General features: G+C 52.3%; 1 protein-coding gene across 1 annotated transcript; it reads right to left on the bottom strand.

Annotated features, from left to right (window-relative positions):
• Window positions 1-4900: 4900 nt before the first annotated feature.
• On the bottom strand, window positions 4901-9486 carry keap1a (kelch-like ECH-associated protein 1a). The gene is made up of 11 exons (XM_057059516.1): window positions 9228-9486; window positions 8946-9145; window positions 8716-8872; window positions 8517-8609; window positions 8294-8440; window positions 8120-8226; window positions 7565-7694; window positions 7295-7491; window positions 6411-6616; window positions 6130-6306; window positions 4901-5868 (listed from the first exon to the last, which is right to left on the bottom strand). Exons 1-11 carry the CDS (start codon window positions 9438-9440, stop codon window positions 5687-5689), a joined length of 1809 nt encoding a protein of 602 aa, XP_056915496.1. The 5' UTR covers window positions 9441-9486; the 3' UTR covers window positions 4901-5686.
• Between the last annotated feature and the right edge of the window lie 2773 nt (window positions 9487-12259).

The raw sequence follows: 12259 nt of genomic DNA, 5'->3' as shown, positions 1-12259 counted from the left end.
AGTCTTGGCTGGATGGTGTTGAAGGCAGAAGAGAAGTCCAAGAACATGACCCGCACTGTGGTGTTTAGTCTGTCCGAGGAGGACTAAGCCCTCTGTAGCAGGTATATCAACCCCCACCTTGGGCTGGGCTGAGGTGTGTCGGCACCAGCCGCTCCACGACCTTCATAATGTGGGAGGTCAGTGCTGTCTGTGGTGTGATGCAGCTCCCTGATCAGTTGTTTAAACAACCAGATATAAACTTGCACAAATGCTATCTTAGCATCCTGCTGTTAGCTTTAGCTCACTGTTGCTGCACGCAATGATCGCACTCTTTCAGCTAGTTAGCAGCCACCAACCACTGGTTACTGCCAAACTAGTCCTTTGGAAAAGCGCGACCTCGACCAGGCCTCCGAGAAAAAAAAAAACAACCCACAATTATTTCATGTGTTTCATCGGCTCCAAACCTCATAAATCCTAAGAAGATTACGGGGGTCTGAAGACCATGATGGGGGGGGGGGGACCAAAAAGGAAAATAACCACTGAATGGATAACAATAAACATTCCATTTAACATTTAAGCTATTTTTGTCCCCCAAACTGCCATCAAATCAATTCAAAATAAGGCAAAGTGAACTAGCTGTAGCAAGATGGGCTCCTGAGTTAGCATGCTGGCTAATAGCTAAAGATTTTTGCAGTGCAAACTGCGAAAACAACTGGAGCGCAGCGATATTGACCCGGTTAATTTGGTGCTGACGTATCACCAGAAGTATGAGCATGACACACTGAATTCTGGGGATGGTTCACCCAGAGCAGCGGAGCGTGCACGGGACATGTGCACGGGACACAAACACGCTGCAGGTACGCGTTCAGAGCTCTGCACCCCAAAGTTGGCGACGCAGACGCGTGACATCTGAGGCCGGCGTGGAGTCTCTCTCCGCCTGCACGTCCCCGTGCACGCGACAGTAGCTGCAAAAACAAAGGCAGCGCGAGAGATAATCAGTCTTAAGTCCTCATCTAAACTACCCCCGGCCTGTCCAATGGCTGCTGGCCCTGGGGATTGTGCTGGAGTTTTAATCCACTTAAAAGCAGAGGACCTCTGCTGCTGTTTCCAAGGGGCTTGACCCACCATGCACGCACACACCTATGCACACGCACGCACGTACGAGGCGGCGCGCACTCACATGCAGCACGGTGCAAAGATCCAGCCGCTCTTCGTACGCACCGTGTTTTTATTTATTCCCACATTCGAATGTCCCCCAGACTCATTTCTGATGGTTCATAAATTGGCAATAAAGAGGTTGGGTAGACTTTTCAAACTTTATTTGGCAAGAAGGCAGCGGGAGGGCATAAACATGACAGATGTGCAGGATTTCTAGAGGAAGACTACAGTAATTCCACCATTGTTCAACTCTACTTTGTGCCGTCGGCCTCCTGCAGTTGCGCGTCTGTGTGTGAGGGGGATGTTACTTCCCCGGCTTTAATGACACAAGACCTTTAAACAGGAATTTGCTCGATTTATTCACACTGCTCCGATTGAAGGACTACAAAATATAAACACGACACGACGTGGCTCCTGATCATCTGTTGAAAATCAATGGAAGAAATTGTTTTGATGAATAAAAATGGAATTTGGTTATTTTTTTAATGGCTCATTGTGCGCCGCGGACACAATATCAGACTTTTTTTTCCTCTTTTTGCTCCAACGTTTGTCGTTATCTAATTTGAAATGTACTAATTCCTTATTCTTGCGGAGGGAGGCGAACCACTGACTTGAACAGCTGCTTCATGACCCAAAAAACTGTCAGTCTTTCCCTGGAATAAATTGTGGAATATACCACCTTTGGGTACAGAGGGGCAACGGACGCGTCCATTTTCAAGGGAGCCGGCTTCGCGGAGAACTACGAACGTTTTGGACCAACAGCAGACCGCAGCGTGCTTTATAAAAGCGCTGTAGCTGAAGGCAGCGCGTGGTGGTGGCTGAAGCAGCGCGAACGGGGCGGCGGTCGAAGCGGACCCCCCCGTGTTTCTGCGCCATGTTTCTGTAGGACCCATAGTAGAATCAATTCAGCGAGAGGGGAGCTTGAAACCGTCCGCTCGCGCTTCGCTCCGACTCTGAGAGAAACACAGTCGAAGTGAGCAGAGCGGCCGCAGCACAGCCGCACCACAGTGCCGCTGCGATCACCGGCGGAAAATAGCAACGGCTCCCTGCTCCGAATCACAACCATCCTGCACGAAGCGACGCGCGCGCGCCCAAACGCACTTCCCCGGCCGTGTCCGTGCATCGACGGGAACCGTTAAAAAAAACAACAACAACAACACAAAATCAGTGGGAATCGACTCCAAAAGTGTGCACGACCCCACCAGAGAGCGCCTCTGGAACACTGGCGCGGCTCAAAACTCATAAAGTTGCACCAACTTTAAGAGCAACACTAGTTTCCGTCTGCGCGTGTTCGGGGAAAGTGGCCGGATGCCTCCGTGGGGCGAGGGGAATGAAAACACGATGCACGAGATAGTCAACTGACGCTTCTTCGCGCGTGTACGTGCATGTTTTGTTTTGTTGTCTTTCCAGTAAGTTGGAAGTGGGCTTACACACGCACCGTGCGCGCTGGTGCCGTGGCCCGCGCTCGTTCTGCGCGTTGGCGGCAGCAGGACACACACGCACCAGCCTATCTGCACTGCATCAGCTGACGTGCCTTGCTCAAGGGCATCTGTTGACGAACGGGGTGGGGAGCACGGATCCTCATAGAAGCTGACGTTGTCATACACGCTTGCATCAGTGGCGACGTGCAGTGGATCCAGTGGAGAGGAGACGTCTCCGGGACTTAAAGTAACAAAAGCAGCAAACTCCCGCCTTTGGATGAGGGAAGGCGCGTGCGTGGGGGGCGTTTGTTGCAAGGGGGGGGGGGGCATCTATGTCAGGTCACATTAGAGGAACCAGTGTAACCTTTTGAACGCCATCACCTGCTGTCGCTGAGCAGGTAAAGGACAGAAGTTCTCCTGGACCGGCCGGATTTGGACCGACTGTTCTTGCTAACGCGGTTCAACACAAACCCACGTTCCCCCCCCCCCCCAAATTTGCTGCGTATCTCAAAAACTGGAGTCATCCTGGCGAGACACCGAGGACAGATATACAAGCACAGCCACCAGCCTGCAACTTTCTCCAAGTTCTCCTCAGAACCGGAGCATTAGCTCGCCCTGTTAGCTCGCGTCCGTGAACGCCAGTCTCATTTATTTCCGATGCTGTTTCCCGCCAGTATCACATGACTAACACGTGCGCTGTAATCCTTGCACGGGCGTGCTGGGACGTGCCCGGGCGAGGAGGTGCCTTTTCCACGCCACCGGCCAATGTCACCTTCACGCGTGGCTCGGTGGCGGGAGCATCCTTCAGAACCTAACAGATTAGCTTTGCAGGGATGTTGATGAGGTCATCACTTCCCAAGGTCACACCTACACCACCCTTCCTATAGGCGCCGACCCCCCTCCCCCCCTCAGAGGCTCGTTCGCGCCTCCCGCCTGCGAGCAGATCGGAATAAGGCCGAATCAGCCACATCCAGCAGGATCAGTGAGTCCGGGACACGGGCCCCCTCAGGCTCCGTCGGCCCCGCGAGCGGGTCCCCGAACATCCTGGCCCTGACAGTCGGCCCACACCTCTCTGTTCCTGCTTTGATGGATGAGGGAACATTCCATGAGGGTTTTAGTCTGTCAAGACCTATTTTTTTTCCCTCGCTTTCCCTCCACTGCAGCTGGAGCTTGACCTCCTTTGTCAGGGTAGAAACCACTTAGACGAGAGCGGCGCTAGTGTCACTTTTCCAGGTTCGGCCCAATACTGTCTCCATTCCTGGCGCAGCAGGAAGTCACTGGCCGACCCGTGAGCCACTCCAGCGGTTGCGGTACCAAAATGGCTCCAGCATCTGGGATGTTGACATAACGGGGCCCGAACCATAAAAGCCTCCTGCTTTAGCCCTGCCACCGCTCTGCCGCTGGAGCTTCACCTCCCCTGACAGTGTCTTGAATGAGCCGGTAAGAGCGGCGGTGTCCTGCAGCAACCCCACCACAGACGGACCGGCACCGGCTACCACATCTGTGCTGTGCCGGTTCTCCATGGAAGGCCACGTCTCCCTCTCTGCATCCCTCCCTCCTCTGGAGACAATGAAGGCATTGAGGCAAATCTGCCTCCAAAGCCCGCGAGCAACAGACAGCCGGCTTTGTTTGGCTGCAGCACACACACACACACACACACACACACACACCAAGCCAGAACAAACGCATCTGCGCGTGGGAACACAAGTATTTGCGTATCTGTGCGTAAATGTGTATCTGAGATGTCGACGTCAGGTGGGGGGGGCACAGGAGGGGCGGCCTGGGCTCTTCGTGGCCCAACAGGTTGCTCTGTCAACATCATCACCTGCGCTCTGCCGTGTTGCTCTGAAATCTGAGAGCGGATCTGTCAGCACTCACCTGCCCTCCGATTATTAAAAAAGGAGTAAAACAAATAGGAGCGCTCCTCGTTCTCTGGTGCCCCCTCCCAACTCTCAGGAACCTGGCCGCACCAGGGGACCGTGGGTGCATCTACGGTCCAGGACGGTCTTGGTTGGCCTGCTGAGATGATTGCAGGTCTCCAGCTACCAGAACCTCCTTGGCTTTGCTGTTGTTGGGGCTGCGCTCGACCTTCTCCCAGAATCCTCCCTGGAGCTGTGAAACACGGACCAGGACTGAAGCAACAGCCAGCCAGGAGATCTCGGCTCCTCCCGGGCTCCTGCAGAGCGTCACAGAACCGTGCGGGAGGTCCAGGAGGTGCGGAGGGTCACTGGAGGTCAGTTTAGAGCATCTCAATGTCCTCAAATCCGTGAAGCTGGTTGGTGAAGCCGTTTCCGAAGGGATGGCGCCATCTAGTGGCCGGAAACCACCAGGACAACAGGAGGTCAGAATAAATATGCTTTACTGAGGTCTGTGCGCTGGACACAGGTGAACCACGACAACAATCACAGCGGAACAGCTTCAGACACAACATTCAAACCATCGAGGAATGCTGGGACACGCTGGGAGCCTCTCATGGCAGCACCGCCCCGTGTTAGAGTTGGACTCCCCAATCAACCGTTCCCCAAACAGCCCGGCGCCGTTCGGACCGTTGTGACGATGCAGCTGATGAGTCTAGCCAGGCGGGAGATCAAAGAAAAACAAAACCCCGGTGAAATCAAAGCGAGCGTGAGGTGTGACCGTGGAACGCGGAGAGGCGAGCAGCAGCACCGCTTGTGGAGGATCAGCAGGTCCAAGTTTTAATGGCAGCAAAATAAAGGAGCTGATTTGACCTTTGACTTCTGGGACCCGACGCCAGCTGTGGCATTAACAGACTCGATATTGTACAACATCTGGGCTGATGCTATATCGGCACAAGAGAAAAGTGTGTGTTCAGGCACAGTTGGAGGTAGAGTTATGTGGTGAAAAGTAGCACACCGAAGGTCGTTAGCCGCTCCTAACGTTAGCTTTGCAACAACGTTACTTCATTAAATAGCATCTGGAGCATTTCTTCAGTAGCACCTTGCTGGTTGTGAGAACACTGTAATGCAGTTATTTCAGTATCACCCGCGTCTCCGTCGTGGACGCGTGCGCTCAGTTTTTAGCGTGTCCTGTGTAGCGGTGCAGAAGAGGCCCAGCTTCATGTGGAGAAGGTTCGCACCATCTTCACCGCCACCTTCAGCATGGCGGTGCTACGAGACCCCGTCTTGCTCCTCATCCTCAGGCTCTGGCAGGCTCCCGGGACAGGGCTCCATGGTAACGGCGACGCCCATGCCGCTGCGTCCGACGGGCATGTCGGCGATGCGCTTCCATTCGTTTCTGTCGGGGCAGTAACACTCGACGCTGGACAGGAAGCCCTGCTGGTTGAACCCCCCTGCAACATTTGGAGATAAGATTATTAAAAGGAAATTTAAGGCTACAGAATGAGACCAGAGATCGAGCTTTCCTAAACAACTGTTATTCAGGACCATATTCTGACACCAACAGGTGGAAATGTCTCAAACTGTTGCCGACTAAAACAAGAACGACCGGTGAACACCAGGGGGCGCTGTGTATCTTCTGGTAGCATCGAGGCTGGTTACATGAGGCCATTTTGACAAAAGTTCTGCAACTTTTTGAAGACCGACTGACTTACCAAAGACAAAAATGCATCCCTGGTGCACCGTGACCCCGTGCGCACTGCGACACTGGTGCATGGAGGCCCTGGGCTCCCAGATGTTCCTGGCTATGTTGTACCGCTCCACAGAACACAGCTGGTTCTGTCCATTGTACCCTCCTATAGCGTACAGGTATGAGTTCAGGCACACCAGCCCTGCACACAGAAAAAGCTCCTTGAAGCACCAATTTTAGACTTTTTTGACAGCGATCACAACGCTGGAGGGTTCCATCTTGCTCTGATCTGATTCTCCATCTCACCCAGGCCGCTGCGGGTGGTGCTCATCGGCGCCAGCTGCTGCCAGGTGTTGGTGTCGGGCTGGTACCTTTCAGCAGTGTTCCAGCGGGTCTGCCCGTCGTATCCCCCCACCACATAGAGGAACCCTCCACACGCCGTGACTCCAGCACCCAGACGAGCCACCGACATGGGACAGACGAAGGACCAGCGGTTGGACTCCGGGTCCCACCTGCGGCATGAAAGCTCTCAACATACGTGCAGAATTGTCACGGCGACCATTAAAAAATGGTTAAACTCTGGTCGGTCGTGCAAACGTAAACGGTCCAGAGTCCCGGGGCTGCCCGCATCAGTCGACCTGCACCAGCCGGTCGCTATAAGTGGATTAGATGAAGCTGCCAACCGTGTTTGGCAACGATTGACAAGCTTTATTGGTGGCCGACGGGGTGTTTACACTCTGAACCCCTCCGATGGACCCAAGGAGTGTGAAGGAGTCTTTGGACTTCAATCGCCAAAGGGTGGCAGGACTGGGATGTTAGCTTAGCTTAGCATAACGGTTCACGCAACTTAACCTGAGACGCGGCACAACAATGAACCCATCCTGTTCATTTAATCTGCATAAAAAAGCTGATTGGCAGCTTTATGGCTGTGATGTGTGCCGGCGTTTGGGCAACCTGAAGGCGGGAGATTGGTCAGTGATTACGGAGCTATACTGGCTCAGGTCTCGGTACCGGGCACATCGGAGCTGCAGGAGGAGCTGCTCTTTTTAAAACCCAGAAACAGGCAAAGCGGTTCTGAGAAACCTGATAGTCCAAGTGTCCTCTGACCTGACACTGAGCCCTACTGCACACGTCCTAACAATGACAGGAAGCTCAATTTAGTACATTTTAGGGGCATTCGACCACCTTACCTCTCTGCTGTGTTGTGATGCGTGGAGCCCTGGGAGCCCCCGACGGCGTAGATGCAGCCGTCCACTACGCCCACCCCCACCCTGTTCCTGGGGGTGTTGAGGGACGCTCGCTGGCTCCACTGGTTGGTCATGGGGTTGTAGCAGCACAGCATGCTGGATTCAGTGTTGGTCTGGAGCGTCAGGTTCCTGCCTCCCACCTTAAAAACAAAGCGCGGCGGCTCACAAATCGACCCCGGCCGCTCTGATATTGAACAGGACAGAAGCTCCTACGGTGTAGAGGAGTCCGAACAGGGCGCAGGCGCCCAGCCCGCTGCACGGGGACGCCATGTTGGCCAGTTTCAGCCAGACGTTCCCCCTGGGATCATACGCCTCCATCAGGGCCAGAGAATGCTGCCTGTACCTGAGCAGAACCGGGTCAAACTTGAGCAGGAAGACCTGGTATGTGTGCAGATGCAAGCGGACACCTTGTTCCATTGTGTGTGTTTCATAATGGGTAAACCAGCTGGAATGCAGAGCGGACGTTCTCACAACGGCCACTAGGGGTCAGGCTTAATCACATTCTGGCCCCATTTATTATTATTATTTATTCTGGCCCCACTATTATAGCTGTTACAGCACTATCTCACCAAAATAATTCCATTACATGCAAGAGCACTACTAATGTCTTGGATATAATAAGTCCTCTTATTGAAGGGTATTATCGAGGTATTATCAGCCAATTATTATTATGAATGTAAATTAATGGGAATAAGGCGCCCCAGAGCTGTAAAGCTCTTGGGTAATAATGGAAATAGTAAAATAGCTGTTATAGAATGTTGGTAGTACCCTCCGGCCACATAGATCAGCTGAGTTCCACGGTTGGGTGCAGGCGGCAGCTTCCTCAAGGTCATATCCTGGAAGATTTTTGACAGGAAGTCCTTGCAGGCGTTGGCCTGGATGGAGAGAGGAGGCAGATAAGAACGGCGAGGTGAAATGAGCTGAGGCAGCGCGGCGGTTTACCTTGCTGAGGATGGGACAGGACAGGAGCTGGTTCTTCAGGAACTTTGGGGGCAGGGCGTAAATGTGGACAGCGTTGAGGAGGGCGTGCAGGTACTGGGCCCTGCCCTCCATGTCCCAGCGCACCCAGTCTGTGCAGGCCTTGTACACCTGGGGAGGAATCAAGCGTGAAGGGAGAACTGGGAGCAAACGGGCTCAAATAAAGGTCGGTTGGTCGGCGACACACCTCAGACTCACACAGAACCTTCAGACTGTCCTGACTGATGAGCTCCAGCAGCTGGCAGTGAGACAGGCTGAAGAATTCATCTTCTTTGGTTACCTAGGTTACAGGGACACGTCAGGACACCACGGCACGGCAGCGTGGACAGAGAACAAGGAGGTCCCACGCGATTAACAAGCAACAGTGAGGATGTGGCCTCCCCCACCTCGCTGAAGTGCGTGTTGATGTAGTCTCGACACCAGCGGTGCAGCTCCACGCAGCCGATCTCCTCAGCGAAGCGGGCGATGCCAATGGCGTTGGCCGGCTCCACGTGTTTGGTGAGGAAGTCACAGCACGCCTTGGCCACGTCCTCCACCTGGTACCTTGGAGAACACCACAGCAGCGTGAGGGCACGGCCCCTCCGGACCTCAGCCGCCCCCTTTTTAAGCACGTTACCTCATAGCAGCCAAGAGGAGGTGCAGCACGCACTTCTCCCCCACCGTGATGTGGGAGGTGTAGGCAAAGTCTATGAGCCTCCCCAACACCTGGGGGCAGACGTCGCACAGCGTCACCTCGGGGGCCGAACACTCTCTGAAGCTGCTGGTGAACATGGCTCTGAAGTACGGGCTGCAGGAGGCCAGGACCACCTTGTGCACCTGCGTGGAGACAGAAGCAGAAGACGTTCTGTCCAGCGTCCAGCGTCATCCAGGGTGTGACAGAGGGAGTTTGACGTCTCACCTTGAAGTCCACTGTTTTGTCCTTGTAGGTGACGTGCAGCACCAAGTCGCAGAGCAGCTCCTGCTGCCTGAACTCCTCCATCACCTTCATGGACCTGGACGCGTGAGTCTCCACCGTGTAGTCCAGGTAACCAGAGCCGTGCATGGAGGGGACCACGATGGCTGAGAAATCAGAGTCGCATATGGGGCGTTTCTTCCTCATAGAGCAGTGCATTCTGGGAGATCCGCTTTCAATGGTCAATTATCTGCTCAGTTTTAGTTTTTTATGGAGGAAATTCCATTTAATCAAGGCACCAACGCACATATCGGGGTTTGTTTTTACCATCCATTTGGTTGCAAAGTTTAAGCAAAAAGTCTCTCAGCAAATGGACAATTTCCAAGAAATCAGCGAGGTGAGGAGGCGAGGGAATTATCCATCAGTGGTCCCGGCAGGAAGAGCCGACAGTAAACAGAAAAAGTCACCGGGAGCGTCCTGGAATTCCATCAACTCGGAAGGTTCTCTGCACAAACACACTCGGTAAACACATCTGCACCCCGACGTCCCATCCAAACATCCAGCGTCCAACATGATGGCACGAGTGTGAGCCAGGATCTGCAGGGAGCAAACACACACGTCAGCCCAAAGGCATCGTCGGAAAACCGTCCAGGAGGTCGAGGCTCGCAGGAGAAGCGGGAGCAGACTCATGTAGTCGAATACCCTGCAGAAATAAAGGCCACAAATAGGCTGAGGTTCACAGAAAAGACTGGCTTTTAGCAGGCTGTTCCACAACTACACACTCCCCGTGTGTGAGCATGCACGGCTGTACTGGGGACACACACTCACGCTTTCAGTTCCCTGCAGAACTGAACCGGCGTAAAGAATTTAGCTTCACTCAAACATAAAAATAGGAATCATCAAAGTGGGGGTTGGACAAACTTAAGGTGGTAATTGTGGAGGTCGGTTTGATGTTTGACTCTGGAGGGCTGAAGGTGGAGAGGGGAAGGTCAAAGGGCCTCTCATCAGACACACTCACAGACACAGATAATGTGACTGCTGTCTCAATAAACCTCAGGAACCAGGAGAGAACATCCATACTCTGTTTTTACAACGTATGAAAGGTCTGAACTCAGAATTCCAGCGTTCCCAGCTGCAGATCTCCCAGCATTCAGAACAGTCAGGGCTGACTTCTGTTCAGGGTGCAGTAAACCCCCCCCCCCCCCGCACTGACTAAACCCACCTCCTGCTGACACAACTTTTTACCAGGCAGAGTGCGAGAATGATACCGCCGTTCTGGTTTCCGTGGTTGTTTTTTCTGTGTGGAGTGCAGCTTTAGTGCATAGTTGCACAACCAAATCTGTTCAGCCTGGGGCCGTTTCAGCCGGTCATATGACCCAGAGAGTGGGGGGGGGGGGGGGTGCAGAAACTGAGAAATACAGGGAGATATTAAGGGAGATAAAATGTTCCTCCCTGAGTAATCATGCAGAGTTGTGGGAGTGTAATGATGAAAATGTGTGATTGAGTGTGTAATACAGCCGTCGGGGAGGCGTTGGCTGTAAGAGCGTTAACAACTGACACGTCTGTACGTTTGCCTTGGTTAACACTAGCTTGCTTTAACCTCTTTGCACAGTTGTTACTCGTCGTGTTGTAAGGTCGCTATGGCGATGCGTCTTGTTGCTTCTGGAAGCTGCCACAAGTGTTCAACATGGACTGCATAAATTCTGTGGACAAACAGCCTCAGTTAATGTTAGCTAATGTTAGCTAATGTTATTCTGCTTTTAAAGGGAAATCATGTTTGCCCAAGGGCCCAGCTGAACCACTCGTTTGTGTCTCAGGACCGACACCTGCAAAGAGTAGTTGCTTTTACTTAAAGTAGTGACAAACTTTTTTTTCCTCATATTTTTTTAAGAATAATTTGTGTCCTGTTTTCATGATCCGATCAGAATTAATCAATGAGGAGCAACTGAAGACAGCTCGCGTAGTTTCCTCTGCAGCCCAACACGGTAACAATACTGACAGTTTGATAACTGAACAACGACTGAGGACAGAGTGATAAATATAATGTGATAAACGTCAGCGCTGTGCCCTCAAGCTCGTTTATTCCTTTTAGCATCAGCAACAGTATCGTTCCGTTATCAGAGGATGATCCTCAGTCTGCAGCCCTGCAAAGTCATGGAATTTTAAACTTGATTAGGAATCTTGTCCTCTCAGGCGGGACTGCTCCCAGTGAAGCAAACACACGTTAACCATTGACAGTTTTGGGGAGATAGTCTGGGAAGAACTCGACCTGGACGGTCAACACCTTTGACCTGACGGCAGGACTGTCTGCTAACCCTCCGAAACGTGCTGCGTGACAATGCCAGTTTCCTCTTGTCTTTTTTTAACACCAGCTGCCATGTCATCAATCAGCTGAGGCCAAAAAGGTCACTGACCTCACACCTCTCTGAGCATGAGAACAGTGAATTCACCACCCGGTAAATGAGCGTACGGCATGCTAACACCGCCTTCCCTTCACTTAAAAAGTCACAAATTTACAGATTTTTATATCATTTAAATAAATGCTAACATTGCTCTCCCTCTGCTGGTGTTAAATGGTGGCTCCTTTTTACAGCTGCAGGAGGTTTGTATTCAAACCCTGTTGTCTGTTTAAGGATTAGCACCAGCTGATGTTTAAACTCTGGCATCCCAAACTGATCCTCAGCCAAGAACACTGCTGGGAATCAGCCATTTAACCCATTTATTTATGCATCCGATTATATTATTAAAGGCTAAAATCTATCATTTGCTGGTGCTGACTGAATTTTATTGCCATGCTGACAAAAAAGAGATCCCTGTGCTGAATTTCTGTCAAATAATCAAACCTCCGAGTTTTCAAGGCCAAAGTTTGTGTCTCAACACCCTCCAGAAAACAGGTTGGAGAAACTTCCCAGGCTGGAGATAAACACAGATAAAGGGATAAGAAAGAAGATCGCAGCCCGAAAGTGAGCAAAGTGCGTTAATAACACAATTGTGTCATTTACAGCGGCGTAAAGTGGGAAATTGCACACAAAGAAATG

The sequence above is a fragment of the Takifugu flavidus genome, chromosome 16 (genome assembly GCF_003711565.1).
Source record: "Takifugu flavidus isolate HTHZ2018 chromosome 16, ASM371156v2, whole genome shotgun sequence".
Lineage (NCBI taxonomy): Eukaryota > Metazoa > Chordata > Actinopteri > Tetraodontiformes > Tetraodontidae > Takifugu > Takifugu flavidus.
The sequence above is the reverse complement of the archived record's forward strand: the minus strand, read 5'-3'. Positions and strand labels throughout refer to the sequence as shown.